Below are 19,413 nucleotides of genomic sequence, written 5' to 3'. Positions count from 1 at the left end.
AATGAGAGACATGAGCATCCGGCTATTAGTTAGCGTGCAGGCCATGAACTTTTTTTTGTTCAACAAAGCACAGGAAATATCTCACACCGGCACCACCTTGGAGGTGAAAGCGTAAGACTGGTTACACACTACTGCTACTACTACTACTACGACTACGAGGGACGAACGGGTGCTCTATAGGGAGCTTCGCCCCTAAAATGTCCCTTGCTCACTGTCTCAAACTTCTTCTGTCTCATCTTCTTCACCCCTCGAGCCTCATACTGGTCTCGTGGCATAGCATCGTGGCGTGTTCGGGACCACGTTCTATGGCACGGTTTTCTTGCCACTTGTTTTGCGGCTTTTACGAACGCGAATTTTTGCACGCGTCTTCTGTGACTGTCGAACTGTTGGATTAGAGTCCCCCTCCTAGCACGCATCGTCTCGATGCGTACAGCCGACTGACAGTTTCCAAACAATGGGACTTGTCTGGTGATATAGGACGTGAGTCAGTTCGGTTGTTCAGTTGTTTTCGTAGTACGGTTTCATATGTACAAATTCCGGAAGATTCTTGCGTCGTGCTGTGCATACTTGACCTTTAGGGATCTTTTGTAGTTTATTGGGCCCAGCTGACAAAGAACCTTGTAAGGGCCAAAATAGCGTTGCATAAGCTTTTCTGATAGCCCACGTGTACGTACGGGTGTCCAGATTACACTTGGTCTCCAAGGGAGCACTGAACGTCCCTTCGTTTTAGATTGTAACGGTGCACGTCGACGTCCTGCTGTTGAATGATGCGGTACCGTGCTAGTTGTTGTGCCTCTCCGGACCTTTATAAATAATCACTGATGTCAGGGTCCTCTTTGTTCATGTAGTTGACAGGCAACATCACGTCTAATGTCATTGTTACCGTCCAACCATAGACAAGTGGAAATTGCGTGAAATGGGTTGTCTCTCGTAGTGCGGTATCGTACGAAATCGTAGCATACGGTAATATGGTGTCCCAAGTCCGATGCTGGGCGTCCACATACATCGTGATCATGTCAACAAGCGTCCTGTTCAGCCTTTCAGTTAAACCATTAGCTTGTGGATGGTACGCTGTTTGCTTGCAGGAATGCCTTGCCCAGAATTGCCTCACGTGAACATTCGGGGAGAACAATGAAGCTGCTGACATACCCGAGGCCTCTTCATCCTACTTTCACTGTGCACAATCCTACGGGGCTGACTAAGTGCCCTCCGGCGGTGCGTATCAGTGGTCCGGTCTAATGAGTGAGCACTTTCGCCGCCTTCTTTCCGAGCATATTACTTATTACTGAGTAGTGTACACCAGTGTCAGTAGTCTGCAACAGTGCCATCATCGACTTGCACAAATCTTAAGTTTCTTTTTCTACCGAGAACGCTGTTGCCGTGTGCCATGTGGAGCAACCAATTGTTTCGCCTCTTCGTATTGTGGATGAAGGTGTGACAGCGCTGCTCTGACAGAAGCGTGACAGTTTCTGTGAAAAGCGATGTTTTTGGCGAGTATGCCAGACTAGCTGATAGAAATATCGGATTGATACTCGAAAAGAGAATATGCGTGGCGAGAGGTCTTGTAAACCTGCGTGATGGATATACGGATGTGCTGTTGTCCAACTTTACCAACAAGGTACAGCATGTGGCAAAGGGAACAGCAAGAGCATCCCTTCATTAGTACGTACAAATCTCGGATGTTTGCACCATAGAAAGAGTACCTCAACTACCTAAATAGTAGACAATGTCCTTCAGAAAACAGATATTGACTGAGGACTGTCATCTCTGCAGAATGATCAGATTGTGGGTGGACTTGATCAAGTAATTTGCTGAGTGTTTTTCCTCTTCGTCGAAAGTCAGACCTACTGCCGTAGCGAGCACCGCATTGTAGTCAAAGGACATGTTAGACCAGTACGTCAGCATCCGTACCGAGTTGCTCCGAAAAAAAGGGAGGCGATAAAGAAGCAAGAACAGGAGATGCTCGACGACAATGCATGCAAAAGCCCAGTGGTAATCACCGGGTGTACTTGTCAAAAAAAAGGACAACATCATGCAGTTCTGTGTTGACTACAGGAAACTGCACCCCGTCACGAAGCGGGACTCCCACGAGTCGATGACACGTTAGGTAAACTGTGAAAGGCTGTTTTTTAGGGGCGAAGCTCCTTAAAGTGACACCCGCCTGTCCCTCGTAGTAGTAGTAGTAGCCGTAGTGTGCAACGAGTCTTACATTTTGACCTCCAAGGTGGTGCCGGTGGGAGATTTCTTCTGTGCGTTGTTGAACAATAAAAAATTCGCAACGTGCGCGTTAACTAAAAGTCGAATTCTCCTGTCTCTCACTCCCCCTTTGCAGCCATTGGCATGTCCATTGAGCACTATCTGACAAAAAAGGGTTGCTACGTTATACTCGCCGGGCGTAACCTCCTTGGTTTTAGAAATGTTTAGCGAGCGTTGGGCCGCAGTGTCACGAATACAGTGAACTAGTATATACCATGAACTCGAGGTGGTTAAAGGTGGGAAGTAGACACGAAGCGCAAGCCGTAAAAAAATGTGCGTGTGTCTCTTCTCGTTCAGTCCTTCGAATATCCGCTCGATGGCGGTGCTTTTATATGAGGAATATATGATAAAAAGATGCGAGATGGTGGTACTTGGAGTGTTCAATAGGTGGACGAACGGACACACACACAGATGCATGGACGGACGCATGAATGCCTGCACGGATGAATTTACGCATGGACGGACGCAGGAGTGGATGCATGAACGAACGCAGGGACGGACGCACAGATGGACGTGCGGACGCACGAACAGACGCACGCTCGGATGGGCGGATGGACACACGGGCGGCCACAGAGACGCACGCATGGACGGACGGAAGCAAGAACGAATGGGTGGACGGATGCTTCTCCCCTCTCTCCATCATTCACTCCGTGGATATGCTGCCATTTTTCATCGTTGCAATTAAAGAGCGGGTACTGGCAAATAAAAGTAGACGGACGAGATCGTGAGAAGACGGCATTCGTGACACCCGACGGACTCAGCGAGTTTAAAGTGTTCCCATTTGGTTTGTGTTTTGCTCCCGCTACCTTCTAGAGGATGATGGACAATGTGCTCTCCGGCCTCAAATGGCAGTCATACTTTGTCTATTTTGATAACGTAGTAATTTTTCCACTACGTTCCAGCAGCGCTTACAAAGATTGAGAACTGTGCTGGACGCCATTCTCGTGGCTGCACTCAAGATCAAACCCGAAAAGTTCCACTTTGGATTCCGTGAGCTTCTGTTTCTAGCGCACGTTGTTAGCTCTCACGGTGTCCGCCCAGACCCGGATAAGATCACTGCGGTTGAAAATTTCCCAAGGCCAAAAGACAAAAAAGCTGTGAGACGTTTCCTTTTCCAACAAGTACGCGAGGGAGACGTAGGGACGGCGGCCGCACCGCCGAACCGAGAAGCGCGTACCAACGCCTCGTCGCTACCTCAAGACTCCCTCAACTTCCGAGGGACACATATCGCATAATCGTAAGGCCCCGAGATGGCCTCAACGTGGCTAAAATCACGCCGGTGCAGTTTGAGCAAGCCCTGGCGATGGCCGCCGCCCTGGCTCCTCAAGACCTCATGGAAGACTCTATATGCCCAAATGTCACCCAGAACATTTTTGTAGTGTGTACCCCAATCGAACGAAACGCACGAGCTTATACCATGGTACAGCAACTACGTCTGCGAGACACTCTGTACCGAGTTGCTGTATATCCGGCTCCACCCGACAACACGTGCAAAGGCGTCATCCGAGGCATTGACATTGACCTCACCGATACCCAGCTCCGAGAACTGATCGTCACAAAGCGCAACCCGAGTGCCCTGGAGGTGAAACGCATCAAGAACACCACAGCCGTCACCATCCTGTTCCAAGGAATGCAAGTTCCCAATTATGTATACTGCGGGGCGAGCATAGTTCGATGCACGCTTTTCCGCAGACACACGGAAGTTTGTTACAACTGCGGCAGCCTCGGCCATCGTGCAGACGTTTGCCCTAATCCTAACACAACGTGGTGCCGAAAGTGCGGACTCAAAACCCCACCCGAAAACCACCAATGTAAGCCCCACTGCACCCTCTGCGGTGGACCACACCCCACTGCCGATAAGGACTGTAAACGTAAATTTCAAGTTCCGTACATCGTACGCCAACGACGACGCCGACGCCGTCGACGCGGTCGTAGCCGCTCCCGAGGATCGAGTGGAGCCAGCTCCCGCGATTCCAGCGCCACCTCGAGCACCTATGCGACATCCAGGCGAAGCCGCTCCCTCACACCGACAGCGAGACGTCGCAGTGCCCAGCGCAGCCACTCCCGCTCCAGGAGACACTCCCCATCTCGCCAGGCTGAGCTGACATGGGCGGACCGAGTCCAAGGGAAGAAACCACCGCTACGGAGCACGCCGCCAGTCACAAAGGTAACGCGGCCCTCATTGCCAGAGCATGAAAGCGAGGTAGTTACAACTCTACGAGAAGAACTAGCAGGTCTTCGGGCAACCATACAACAGCTCACCACACAACTAAATGAGGCGAGGCACCAAATACAAACTCTCACAGCTCCTAAAGATCCCCCCTCATCCACTGTAGATGTTAGCAAACCTAAACGCAGAGCCCCACCACTCCGCGAAGCGGACACGAATGACAGCGACTCACCAGAAGACACTCTAAACGAAATCTTACGTCTCACGCGAGAAAACCACGATAACATCGACACGCTGTCACGCCGGGTGGAAGCACTAGAGCAAAAAGCCACCATAAAAGCTAAAACCAAAGCCAGAACAGTAGTTTCTGTGGATCCTACGGCAAATCTGCCTGGGCCACCAAATTCAATGTAATCATCATGGCTTCCACAACCCAAAACACGTTAGAAATTTGGCAGTGGAATTGCGCTAGCTTCGCGACCCGTAAAACCCCACTGCTGCAGTACATTAAAGCGCAACCCAAGAAGCCTCATGTAATATTACTGCAGGAGACCCTTTGTGATACTCTCACATTATCGGGTTACCACCCCATCTCACAACGAGGGGATACCAAGAGAGGTATAGCCACGCTGATTAGCAAGAAATTTGCTCACATAGTACATGAGGTATTACCCACCCGCAGCCGCCTGGAAGCGATACTCGTCGAACTCGTACCAAACCGTTTTTTAAAACAAAGCGTTTTTATCCTTAACGTTTACAGCTCCCCGTCAGACTACAGACAGTCCTTCCACGCGCTCTTAACTAAAGCCACAACGCTCGCGCGAAACTCTCCGCTTGTTATAGCAGGCGACTTCAATGCCCCCCACCCGTCATGGGGTTACCCCCAGGCAACGGCTAAAGGCACTAACCTCACGCGAGCAATTGACGACTTGTCCCTCACACTCATCACAGATCACCGATTCCCTACGAGACTTGGAACATCGGTACAACGCGACACTACGCCGGACTTGGTATTTACCCGTAACGTCACAGGCCACACCTGGACCAATACGCAGGAAAATCTGGGCAGCGATCACTTCATCATACGAACCGAACTACCCAACGCATCAGCCCCACCCCGTACATTCACGCTGACGGACTGGGATGCCTTCCGCACCCTCCGCAAAAACAACACAAAGGAATACAACACATTCATCGAACTACTCACCTCACTTCAGGAAGACATAGCCAAAACAACGAAAACAATACAAACAGAACTCGAGGTCCCGAGAATGGACCCACACCTCGCACATTTGCTCGAGGCAAAAGCGTCAATACTCGCGCGCTGGAAAACACAACGACTAAACAGACGCTTACGAAAACGTCTATCAATACTGAACCAAGACATTGCCAAATATTGCACGGAGCTCACACGACTCCAATGGCATGAACTCTGCTCGGCGGTCGACGGCCGCATGCGAACTGGGGGTAAATGGAACCTCCTAAAATACATGCTGGACGACTGCGAAACAAAAAACAACCAGAGTCATGCCATAGACCGGCTCCTACACTCGCACAAAAAGATGGGAGGAACAAACTCATCCTTTCTTGAAGAAATCTCCAAACGTCACCTCCCCTTAAACACAGCACAACCCACCGACTACCCAGAAATAGAATGCGAAACGATACCCGAACTCGACGAACCCTTCACGGAGTCAGAAATTCGGGAGGCATTACACAACCTCAACAGCAGATCAGCCCCCGGTCCTGACAAGGTAACCAACCGCCTGTTGCGAAATTTAGACGACCAAGCCATCACACTACTCACAAAAGACATTAATTACATGTGGGAAACTGGCCAGGTACCTGAACAATGGCGCACGGCCACGGTAATCCTTCTCTCAAAGCCAGGTAAACCACTCAACTTTGACAATCTACGCCCGATTTCCCTAACCTCATGCATAGGAAAAGCAGCTGAACATGTCATCCTAAATCGTGTATCGCGCTACATAGAGGATCACGAACTCTTTCCGTTCAACATGGTCGGGTTCCGTCCGCACCTTTCAACACAAGACGTCATGCTATTACTAAAGAAACAGATCTTCGACTCAAAAACGAGAGATGTTCGTGGCATTCTCGCCCTAGACCTCACTAAAGCATTCGACAGCGTCTCACACCGCTTTATACTGGAATCCATTGCCAGCCTTGGTCTCGGTAAAAGATTCCAGGCGTACATTCGTTCTTTTCTGCAAAATCGAACAGCTCAGCTGCATTTATCGCAACTTACATCCGATACTTACACATTAGGTTCCAACGGGACACCACAAGGGGCAGTCATTTCTCCACTCCTTTTTAACATAGTAATGAAGGGACTATCTGACAAACTCCGCGACATCCCAAACATAAACCATGCTATATACGCAGATGACATCACCATCTGGTGCCCAGGAGGCTCATTGGCGGAGTTGGAGCAAGCCCTTCAAACTGCTCTCGATACCACAGAAGCCTACTTAAAAAACACTGGACTTCGTTTGTCGCCCACAAAATCAGAGTTGCTACTGTACCGGCAATCTCGCCAAGGCGTTCGTAACTTAACACCCTTAGGTGATCTACCCATAGCGCTACACGCCAAAGATGGGCAGCGAATACCCCGAGTGGACTCCATACGCATTCTCGGCCTCCTCGTCGAGGCCACTGGCTGTCATGCAAGAACAATTAAACATATCACAGCAAAAACAGAGAACATGCTCCGACTCATTCAGCGAGTCTCGGGTCGTAGACGAGGCCTTGGAGAGGCCAACCTTCTGCGCATATACCACGCGTTCCTAATGAGTCACATCAATTACGTCGCCTCTGCCCACAACTGGACGAAGGTAGAAAAGACGAAACTAAACACACTCATGCGCAAAAGCATTAAACAAGTCCTTGGTTTGCCTCAAAACACGAGCACTTCCCGTCTCGACCAACTAGGCATGCACAACGGCATCGATGAAGTGATCGAGGCCCAGACCACGGCCCAAGTGATCCGCCTCTCCTCCTCCAAGGCAGGCCGCCGACTTCTAAGCGAGGCCGGCATGTCCCCACACCCCTGCCTTGAACGCGCAGTAACCCTCCCCAGAGTTGTCCGAGCTACTTACATGGTAACCCCATTTCCGCGAAATGTCCACCCACAACACAACGAAGGCAGACGGCTGGCCCGCGCTCGCGCGATCCTAAACCGTACCGCCGCGAATCGCAACTCTACCGCATTCGTCGACGCAGCGCAATACGGTAACTCCTCCTCTTTCGCACTCGCGGTAGTAGATGGCGACGGAGCCCTACGCTCAGCCGCCTCGGTTAGGCTATCAACAAGCGCCATAGCCGAACAAGTTGCTATAGCTTTAGCGATGACCGACCCCTCACTCACTAATGTCTTCACAGACTCTCGCGCCGCCATTCGGGCTTACGAAACCGGCAACATCGCTCCAGAAGCAGCCCGCATTTTACAAACACGGAAATATACGGGCTCGCACTACCTCTCTTGGTTCCCTGCCCACATGGGCAAAGACGTTCACCCACAACAACCCAACCTCAACGAAATGGCTCATGATCGAGCACGAGAACTGACCCGCCGTGACGATCAATCAGCCACCGAAGAGCTGGGCCCAGACGTGCAGTTTAATGACCCACTACTCACCTTCCATGAAATTACCTCCCACTACCGACACAACAGAAGCCGATACCCTTTACCCCATTCAAAACTAGAACGCGCGCAAGAAGTAGCCTTTAGAATGTTACAAACGAGATCGTACCCATCACGGGGCCGACTCAGCCATTATAACTCAGACATAAATTCACAGTGCCCAGATTGCACAGAAGTGTACTGTTCACTCGCGCACATGCTCTGGCAATGTCCCGCGTTACCTCAGGGACCTCTCACCAGTGAGTCCGACTGGGAGGAGGCACTCAGGAGCCCCAATCTCCGAAACCAACTTAAGGCAGTCCAGAGGGCCCAAGAACTGGCGGAACGCCACCACGTTCCCGCCCCGACTCGGGCGTCGCCTACGGTAGCGGCTGCTAGGATGTCCCACGTGGGCACCCTGGTGGCTTAAACTCCTCAGGACCATATATTAAAGTTCTTGACTGACTGACGTTTCCTGGGGCTTTGTGCTTACTATAGGCGCTTAGTCAAAAACTTTTCCAAGGTGGCGGAACCCCTGACTCGGCTTACGAAGGAAGGTGTACCATTCACCTGGCCGCAAGAGCAAGAAGACGCCTTCTCTGAGTTACGACGGCATTTGCAGTCACCTCCCATACTTGTTCATTTTGATGAAGATCCCAAAACAAACATTCATACGCATTCCAGCAACGTTGGCCTTGATGCTATTCATGTTCAATGGCAGAATGGGCAAAAAAAGTTAGCCGAACTCTCTCGAAAGCCGAGTATGTCTCGCAGGAATGTCTCGCAGTTATATGGGCCATTGGTAAGTTCCGTTCATATTCATACGGTTGACCATTCCGAGCAATCAGTGACCATCATTGATCGCATTGGCTTGCGAACCTTAACAACCCATCCGGAAGACTTGCTATATGGAGCCTGCGTCTACAGGATTATGACATCACCGTAGTCTACAACTCCGGCCACAAGCACAATGACGTGGATTGCTTGTCACGGGCACTAGTCCAGACCTCGTCTCCTCAGCATGGAGAAGATTCCACATTTTTTGGAGCTGTGAATGTGTCGGAGATAGCTCGTGATCAGCGAATGGACCCAGAATTGCTTCTGCTCATTCAATACTTAGAGGGGCAGCAAGTCAATGTATACCGCGAGTTTTCGTCCGTGGACTACGTTCCTATGTCTTCCGCAACAACGTTCTCTACACGAGAAACTTCGAACACACCAGTGAAACGTTCCTACTTCTGATACCATCGTCACTGCGAGCGGCAATTTTAGAAGCGTGTCATAATCACTCATCGACAGGTCACTTGGGCCTCAGTAGGACTTTTAACTAGAATCCGCCAGAGATATTACTGGCCAAAATTGCTGGATTCAGTACAGCACTATGTCAGATCATGCAGAAAATGCCACAGGCGCAAAGTACCCCGCACCTTCACCAGAATTTTACCAATAAATACAACGTCTGGAACTATAAAAACTATTTATTTAGGGCAAAATTGTGCCCATAAACTCTAAACAGAATGGTCGGCCAAAAATGTCCCTTGCTCGCTTTCTCGAACTTCGTCGGTCTCTTCTTCTTAACCCCTTGCGTCTCGTGCCGGTCTCGTGGCATAGACATCGTGGCGCGTTCGGGACGGCGTTCTATGGCGCGGTTTTCTTGCCACTTGTGTGGCCGATTTTACGAATGCTAATTGCTGCACGCGTCTTCTGCGACTGTATAACTGTGGCAATATGTATAGATACGTATACATATACGGCGAGTGACGCCGACGCCGGCGACAAAATCCAGCCGAGAGAGTTCATATTATTTATACTGCAATAAAAACGTATATATGTGTTCGTGCTGTCACGGGTGTCCTTGAGGGGTCTCTCCCCACTTTTTCGATCTTTATTTGATGAAAAATTAATGTTTACAGACAATTGAATTGAGGCATGCAATTGCGCAGGACTCTATGTTGGCAACTACGGTCAATAAAAATTTTCTGTTTGGTATGCCTAACTGCGGGCATATCTTGTCTAAACAATCATATCTACCGATCGTTTCCAATGAAAAACATTGGCCCCGTATCTGCATGCAATCTGCAAATGTCGTCGAAATACGACAGTCGTGCGTGTGGAGAGAGGGAACAAAACATTAATTTGATGTTCTGTGCAAGAAAATTGGTGAATGGTATTCTGGAGGCGCTGCGATAGAGTGCCTCGAGCGCGCAGTGGAAACGACCGAGCGCAACAAGTGATGCCACACGTGAGACATGAGTGCCATCATGCAGTTTTCTTGGAAAACGAAGTGCGTGGCTCTGAGACGGGCGTGCCTGTCCCAGAGCCACGCACTTCGTTTTCCAAGCCACCACTTAGAGAGCCACCACTTAGCAAAGCGTTGGAAACACTCGCCTTTTCGTGCAAGGGTTGCATGGTAAGCGCAGCATGATAAGCGCTACGGTCCTTAAAATTACTTAAGTATGCCTTTTCTAGTAAACGACGCACATGCAGAAAATATACGTTTTGTTATGGTGTCCCAGACATGCGCAGTGAGTGATTTTTAATTGACAATTGCACAAGTATGAACGCTGAATCTTGAGCAACTTTGGTGGGCGCTGCGGATGGGGTCAACCGTTTCAAATACCCGGTGGTGTTAAGAGTGGACAAACAGACAAATGTACAGACAGACCAAAATATGTGCGTCGAAGGTCCCTAAGAAAGACTATCGTCAAAAAAAACAGCTGCTTTCGGCCATCCACTAGTTACCTTTCATGAGATTATTTCACACTACTGTGGTATAAGACGATTTTCTTTCACCCTCATTGACTTACAAAACTACAGTGTAATACGCTCATGATGGTCCCAGTGGGTTCATGTCTACAGAAGCCTCCTGATTATGATGCGTATGGAGATGGATCCGTCACATTCTCACTGTGGAGAGGTAAACCTGTTTGACACACATGCTCTGGCGATGCCTTGTGTTGGAGAACTGCAGTCAAAAAGCCTGATGGGACGCCACTATCAGTGATCCCTGCTTCAATTCCAGCTCTATAGTTGCCTGTCAGAAATGCCTTTCGACTAAGGCGACTCTAAGGCGAAAGCCATCGGATTTCACTATCTCACGAGAAATCAGGAAAATAAGAAAGTGAGAGATCTCAATTACTTCATAATTGGTTTTTTGTTACTTGCATTACATATCCTTTTTTGTTTGTGTCTAGTTATTTGCGTTTCTGACAGCAATGTTGCCAATGCAAATTTTATATTTACTATTGTTGTAGGTACTATAGTTTTCTGTGTGTTTTTATCATCAACAGAGTTTGAGAAGTTTTTTGAATAGCTGCCACATTCCTATTCAAATTAACGCCATACTAACGCCTATTCTTATTCCCACCAACCCGTTTCGTTCAGTATAGGCTTCAATGGGCCTATACTCTATCATATCCTTCGCCGCGCCAGATTCACCAATTCATGGCATGACAGAATTTCAAAATATTCAGCGCCACCACTTTCCTTCAAAGTACTGGAATCAATAGCATTTTTTTTAAACACCGATGTACTAGTGTCTACATTGCAGGATGTGGCGGCGCTAAATTCTCCCACTGTCGGGATTGTTGTCTCGCACATGCTTGCAGGCCAGATGTTCGAAGAAGACAACGAACAACAGCGCTCGTGGTCTCGTGCTATTCCCTTCAGCCACGTATTTCTCTGCGCCAGGTCGATGTCCTGGGCCCGTTTGGCCGAAATGTTCAACGTTGACCCCAAGGTGAACCAAAGTCAAGAGGAGGGGGCTCAGGAAGGTAAGGTCGCCCACCGTCACTCACATGCGAGTTTCTTATTATTCTCAAAGAGAGCGAGAAAAGACAGGAAGAAGGCGCGACGTATGACGGAGAGCTCCGTCTCCAATTTTTTTCAAGAACTTTTTTGTTGTATCTGAGCATCCCAATGCAAATAATCGAGATAAGCATTCAAGAACTGCTCACAAGGCTTTGTATGTATGTACAGGGAAAGGGGTGAAAAATTCACAGGCTACTATCATGAATTTCTATTCATGTGTGGCTAGTCAACTTCTGAGCAGATGATTGATTGATTGATTGATTGGTCGATTGATTGATTGATTGATTAATTAATTAATTGATTGATCGATTGATTGATTGATTGATTGATTGATTGATTGATTGATTGATTGATTGATTGATTGATTGATTGATTGATTGATATGTGTGGTTTAACGTCCCAAAACCACCATATGATTATGAGAGACGCCGTAGTGGAGGGCTCCGGAAATTTCGACCACCTGGTGTTCTTTAACGTGCACCCAAATCTGAGCACATGGGCCTACAACATTTCCGCCTTCATCGGAAATGCAACCACCGTAGCCGGGATTCGAACCCGCAACCTGCGGGTCAGCAGCCGAGTAGCTTAGCCACTAGACCACTGCGGCGGGGCAACTTATGACCAGGACCGCACCTTATTGCAGGAGGCGTTGATGTGCCGCCTCGTACCGAATCACCTCATCGACTTTCTTCGGTGTACTCGCTTCGTTCCTTCAGCACTGCGCTCGACGACTACCAGGAGTGCCGGAGCCTTTCGCACCTGGACATCCTGATGCCCGTCTACTTAATCCCGCTGCTCGCTCTGGGACTCAAGGTACCGCAACATGCTACCTAGTATACTATAGCAGAGAGTACGTCGACCTTTACTGGATTCGCCCTGTTGGCACGCTAACTTGATTGCCCGCGTTACGGGGAGCTTATTCGATCGCAATGGGGCCAGACTTTAATAAAGCTACCATATGGCTGCTTTCAATCTAGTTACGCTTTCGTTCTCACTGCGATGGCACACACGTGTGATTATGATGTGATGCATAATGGTGCGAAAGTATTACATGCTGCAAGTTTTACACAAATTTTATGCAATACTTACTGCCATACTGTACATCTCACTTTTTTGAGGTGCGGATTTATTTTTCAGTGTTGTATTGTTTTGGTTTTTCTTACATATTAATTCTTCAGTAACATGAGAACTTTTCGCATCGTAAAAAGTTTATGAATCCTCCTACGTAACAACCACAATATGTTATAAATTATACCCCGTGCTCCATCAACGCTATATCGCTCTGTGGGTCTGTGAGATATTGCCTAAGTAAAGAATAAGCACTGCCTATGATGCAAATAGCTACTTTCCGCAGCTTGGCAATGAAGCCAATGTTAACCGAGCAAGTGTATCCCGGTTAGTTCGGGTGCGATAAAAGTGCAATGTGCGACGCATATTGTGATGGATAAGTTAAAAAACGGCTGTAGGGACTTGTCTGTAACAAACCCGCCTGCATGCGCGTGGGCGTCCCGGAAGTCCGGTGTCGCTCAGTAACAATTATCAAGCACAACTCGCGAAGTAACATCGCGTTACCGTTTTTCTTCTTATATTGGTATTCTGTTGCTTGCTTCATAAAGAAAGCAACAGAATACCAATCAAGAAGGGTGTAAGGCAGGGGGATACAATCTGCCCAATGCTATTTACCGCATGCTTACAGGAGGTTTTCAAAGGCCTAGGATGGGAACAGTTGGAGATAAGAATCAATTGAGAGTGCGCTTCACCGATGACATTGCATTCCTGAGTAACTCAGGGGATGAATTGCAACTCATGATTACGAAGTTAGACAAGGAGAACGAAAAGGTGGGTGTTAAAATTAATCGGCAGAAAACAAAAGTAATGCACAACAACCTCGGAATGTAGCAGCGCTTCGAGATATGTAATAGTCCACTTCAAGTTGTAAAACACTATGTCTACTTAGGGCAGGTAATAACCGCGGAGCCGAATCACGAGACTGAAGCAACTAGAAGAATAAGAATGGGGTGGAGCACATTCGGCAAGCACTCATTATGACAGGTAGATTGCCACTATCCTTCAAGAGGAAGGTATATAACAGCTGTATCTTGCCGGTACTTAGCTACGGAGCAGAAACCTGGAGACTTACAAAGAGGATTCAGCCTAAATTGAGGACAACGCCACGAGCAATGGAAAGTAAAATGATAGGTGTAACCTTACGAGACAAGAAAAGAGCAGAGTGGATTAGGGAACAAACGGGGGTTAAAAATATCATAGTTGAAATCAAGAAGAGGAAATGGACATGGGCCGGGCATGTAGCGCGTAGACAGGATAACCGCTGGTCATTAAGGGTAACTAACTAGATTCCCAGAGAAGGCAAGAGGGTTAGGGGGAGACAGAAGGTTAGGTGGACAGATGAGATTAAGAAGTTTGCGGGTATAAATTGACAGCAGCAAGCACAGTATTGGGTTAACTGGCGGAACATGAGAGAGGCCTTTGTCCTGCAGTGGACGTAGTCAGGCTGATGATGATGATGATGATGATGACTATGATGATGATTACGACGACGATGATGATGATGATGATGATGATGATGATGATGATGATGATGATGATGATGATGATGATGATGATGATCCTTTTCCTCGAAAGGCCTCATTAAAAATAATCTTTTGACCCTGTAGCACTGGAACCCCGACCAACCAATGCCACAGTCTATCGCATAGGCTACGCACTTGACAATTAGGCACGAAGTGTTTTTAAATGTATTTGCCTAATATAAATATACAAAAAGCACTGTCTCCTTTTTCCGGTGCATTATCAGCGCTTCCATGGAGGTGAAATGCCAAAGGCCCGTGTATTGTGCGGTGTAAGGGCACGTTGAAACGCATCGGATTTTAAATATTTCCGGACAGCTGGTATTATTATTATTGTTGTTAATATTATTATTATTATTATTATTATTATTATTATTATTATTATTATTATTATTATTATTATTATTATTATTATTATTATTATTATTATTATTATTAATATATTATTATTATTATTATTATTATTATTATTATTATTATTATTATTATTATTATTATTATTATTATTATTATTATTATTATTATTATTATTATTATTTATCAGTGCACAACTAATATATTTCTTTGCCTATACGACTGATTCGGCACTTGAGTCTCACGGCATTCTTTCCGGGCGGAAGCAAACACTCAAGGCTTGTTAATTTTTAAGCCAGAAGGAAAGTAAAATTCGCACCGCTACATATACCATCTTCTTAGAATATATTAACGTTTTGTTTCAATTTTTAACAACTTCTCGCGATTCCTTAAATCAACGTACTAAATTTGCAGCACGGAATGAACGCCAGGGTCTCTCCATGAGTGAATCGAAAATGTTGTTTATGTACGTGAATTAGTGGGCCAACAGCGGCACGCTTGTAAACATGAAACTACTTCTATACACAAGTACAACGACACATATACTCATTGTTTGCCTCTATTTGGACTCCTCCTAGAAATACGGGTAGAAGTCAGTCGTTTTTCAACTATATCATTTGCGCGGGGATTTCAAAATATCATGGTAAAGCACAACTTTAACCTGCTACTAGATAAAGTCAAAAGTCACGTGCCACAGAGGCCTATTGACTCATACATACAATGCTCAGCTGCTGACCCGAAGTTCGAAGGTTTGATCCCGGACGTGGCGGTCGCATTTATGTGAAGGCGAAGTAGTAGATGCCCGTGGACTGTTCGATGTATCTGCGCGTTGAAGAACACCAGATGGTCAAAATTTTCAGAGTCCTTCACTGTGACATCTCTGAACTTAAACTTTATTTTGCATCTATAATTGGTACAGATTACAGGAACACAGCCAAAAAGCCACATAATGGCTTGATTGGATCTGTGTCTCCCCCCCCCCTTTTTTTTTTTGGCAACAAGCAGTAGAAGAGTAATATCAATGGTACAACGCATAAACAGGTTCATGTTCGCAGAAAAAAACTATGTGCCTAAAAGACATGACTCCACATAATTCAATCCAAAGAAACGTGTTTCTGCAGCCTTCGGGAAAAATTTAAGAAACGCAATGTAATAAAAATGATTAAAGAAATACTTGCATCTGAAATATCAAAATTGATTCACATACAAAGTTTGAACATCGTCTCTACATACCTTAACCATGCAGTGCCATGCTAGATTTGGCCAGCCTACCACGCTGAAAAAGAAGCAAGCCGCATGGCGCGTGATGCGCAAGCCACGAGGAATTTAGGACGGCTTAGCTTCTGAACCTGGCTGGACGCTGTAGCCGATAGCGCTTCGCTATGCTCTCGCCCAAATAAAAGCTGCGACCACGGCACGGCCTCACCACCACCGTATCGTCTCGACTCTCATCCTAAACAAACATAATAAACAAATATGCATATCAAACCAAACATCTGCACAATAAACATTCAAGAATAATAGAATTGACTAACGAATCTACAACAGTTCGAGCCCACGTCACCATGTGCTTTAAAGATAAGATGCATGTCTATTAGAAACAATAAGAAGTATGATCGGCACATCCACGGAAAGAATTCTATACGACCATGCTGAAAAGTAGAGATTTGAAAGTTAGTATAGTAGTATGAGTAAGATCTTACAGCACTGAACGGCGCAGGTTACTCTTAGCAATAGAACGCCGCCTTGTCTTTTATCGCGTCGGATAAGGTAATGTGTAACATGACCAGATATTTGCAATACATCCTCGTTACGATGATCACGTTTCGCACAACACTTCTACGTCAAATTCAAAACCAATATAGGGTAGTCCGAAAGGGTAGATAAGAAAAACTTAGACTACCCTCTTTTGAATGGGTTACCAAAAAAGGATCATTCTTATTGCATGTCGATTGCATTTTTAAATGTACGAAAGACGTACATTTATTTCTCTTAGCATAAAATATTTTGCTAACGTCACTAGGTGTGAATATAGTGTATCGGTCATGTTGAGGGCCGCAAAAGGGGAGACGCCTGATTGACAAATAAGACCACTCCATTTCGTCAAGGCCTTGAATGACTGATATGTGAAGTACACGGGAGTTCTCACTTCTCCGCGCGAAAAGTTTACCCTCCCGTGTCTACACGAATACTTCTACTGCATTTCTTTCTCTCACGGTACAGCTTGTCCGAGGAGCTTCGTTAGCGTTGGGCACAAGTGTTCATTTATGAAAACAGAAGTGTGACTGAAGTTAACCAGATCAGTGGCAGATATGCGCCTTTTCCACGCTTTTCCAATGAACCCATCTCGCTTCGTATATGCGAACGAAACTCGATGATGACATTCAGGCATCCGCCATCCTGTCGTGATACATGGTGACAGACATCGACATTGCTGTCACACACGGGTCCACCTACAAGACTACCGATCTTCCCCAAAACTGCAGAAAGGTTGTTCCTTTTTACAAACGAGAAATTTTTATTTCAACGTTTTTTTTTTCATTGAGTACTGCTCTTGGGTTGTCACCCTCTTCCAAACCAGCCATTTGCTGCCTAAGATCTCGACACTCAGCTCTCAAAGCAATGTTCTGCGTTTTTAGAGAAGCGTTTTTTTTTAATTGCTGAACAGCGTGTCACCGTTGCATAAAACTGAGTACTGAAAAAGTCGATACACTGTTTTACATCTTTGAATTCCTTCCTGTGTTTTTTTTTTCCGATAGCGCTTCGCATGTCACGCATTTCTTGCCGGGCATCTTTGAAAAACTTTGTGAGTTCAGCTGACATCTGAGTACTGGGCATCTACACTCTTACTTTGGCAGCAGCGGGGGAGAAAAAGTTCAAGAGGGATACGAAATTCTGCAGATTGATTGATTGATATGTGGGGTTTAACGTTCCAAAACCACCATATGATTATGAGAGACGCCCTAGTGGAGGGCTCCGGAAATTTTGACCACCTGGGGTTCTTTAACGTGCGCCCAAATCTGAGCACACGGGCCTACAACAATTCCGCCTTCATCGGAAATGCAGCCGCCGCGGCCGGGATTCGATCCCGCGACCTGCGGGTCAACAGCCGAGTACCTTAGCCACTAGACCACCGCGGCGGGGCTAGATGAGCTTCCTGCCGTTCACCTTTTGTGATAGTAATTAATAACTACACAAACTGCCAGGAACTCACCCATAATATATCTTCGTGAACATCCCTGTTCTCCGAGGGCCAGTCGCAGCGATAGTCAATTCACTGTAATCGATCATATTCTCTAAAAGCGCCAATTTCTAAGACTTTTCAATTTTCAATTATTTACGGTTCGCTACAATGAGAAGTTGATATTTTTAAGATGCAGTATTTTGAGCGCCTACACGTCCCTAAGCTTGTAATGAGGTAAAATAATACTTCAAGTACTATTTTATACCAAGCTACTCACTAAATATCTTCGCGCGTATACTACGCACTTTAAATACGTGAATATGACCAGGTTAGCTCAGTTAAATATGCACTCTTCCCCGTGTGTTGGTCCTGACTGGAACTGCATAATTAAAGAAAAGTACTTTTTACAGCGGTTCATTTTTATTACTCTATTGAGAAGCTGAACTGAACTGATAATTCCTTTGCGTTTATTTGAGTTGTACCGCAACTGTTGTATCAAGCACCAAGCCTCTCTCTCTCTCTCTCTCTCTCTCTCTATATATATATATATATATATATATATATATATATATATATATATATATATATATATATTGCTTGTCGACATCACTCTCTTACAGTATCACTCATGGGGATTCCATATTTATATACATACAATGAAAAATGCAGCATTATCATGTTCTTTTCTCCCACAGCTCCTACTCGGTCTTTTCCCCAAAATCGTGGTGATGAGCATGGTCATCGTCTCCGTCAACGTGGCGGAGAGGGCTGGCTTCCTAGGCGGGCAGACGGCCGCGCAATGACACGCCTCTACGCGATACTGTGGACATGGTGTGTCTGCGATGAATTGTGCTTCCGATAACGCTTATGCGTTAATCTTATTTGTTACGGGAAGTTCTCGAGAACAAGGCGCTGTTGAAGCACTAAAGCTTTTGGAAACATCTCTTCTCTCTGTGCACCTATTTCGACTGAACGAACTCTTTCCATACATTTTATTCCTCGTGTATTTGATTTAGACAACGAATATTGTGGTGCGCAGCTTGCCTTTCGATACCATTAGTCGACGAATTTCAACATAAAACGCATCAAATGTGTATGCTTTGCCACTGTTGAGATTTCGTTCGGTCCTCGATGATGACCTCTCCTGAATTTCACCTGACGGGCTCCGTGATGTGTTGCAGCAAGAACCGGAAGTGCAATATCCCGTGTGCAACAGTTGCCATAGTAGCCACAGCAAACGTTCACGTGTACAACAACGTTTTCTGTTCAACTTATTTTTTCTGTTCCATTGAACTTATAACCCGTAGGTGTTTTTTTTTAATCTAGACAGAGCTCGATCGTCCGCAGAACAGATTTAGTTCATACGGCATACATGCCCCACGATACCAAGCTACTTTTGTATAAAACGTTG

At 46.4% G+C, this 19,413-nt stretch overlaps 1 protein-coding gene across 1 annotated transcript; it reads left to right on the top strand.

Moving 5' to 3' along the window:
• The first annotated feature begins 11,691 nt into the window (after window positions 1-11,691).
• LOC142803254 (uncharacterized) lies at window positions 11,692-18,946 on the top strand. Its single transcript, XM_075888374.1, has 3 exons — window positions 11,692-11,839; window positions 12,520-12,689; window positions 18,698-18,946. The coding sequence occupies exons 1-3, from the start codon at window positions 11,761-11,763 to the stop codon at window positions 18,803-18,805; spliced, it is 357 nt and encodes a 118-aa protein (XP_075744489.1). The 5' UTR covers window positions 11,692-11,760; the 3' UTR covers window positions 18,806-18,946.
• The last annotated feature ends 467 nt before the right edge of the window (window positions 18,947-19,413 follow it).

Source organism: Rhipicephalus microplus, chromosome 3 (assembly GCF_043290135.1).
Source record: "Rhipicephalus microplus isolate Deutch F79 chromosome 3, USDA_Rmic, whole genome shotgun sequence".
Taxonomy (NCBI): Eukaryota; Metazoa; Arthropoda; class Arachnida; order Ixodida; family Ixodidae; genus Rhipicephalus; species Rhipicephalus microplus.
Note: the sequence above shows the minus strand (reverse complement) of the source record. Positions and strands in the feature narration are given on the sequence as shown.

What these genes read in the sequence shown, in the direction of transcription:
- LOC142803254 (XM_075888374.1), top strand. Translation starts at nt 11,761, where the DNA reads ATGTCCTGGGCCCGTTTGGCCGAAATGTTCAACGTTGACCCCAAGGTG. An exon ending in AGAGGAGGGGGCTCAGGAAG is followed by an intron (nt 11,840 to 12,519) that starts GTAAGGTCGCCC and finishes ACCTTATTGCAG; the next exon opens with GAGGCGTTGATGTGCCGCCT. An exon ending in TGCTCGCTCTGGGACTCAAG is followed by an intron (nt 12,690 to 18,697) that starts GTACCGCAACAT and finishes TTTCTCCCACAG; the next exon opens with CTCCTACTCGGTCTTTTCCC.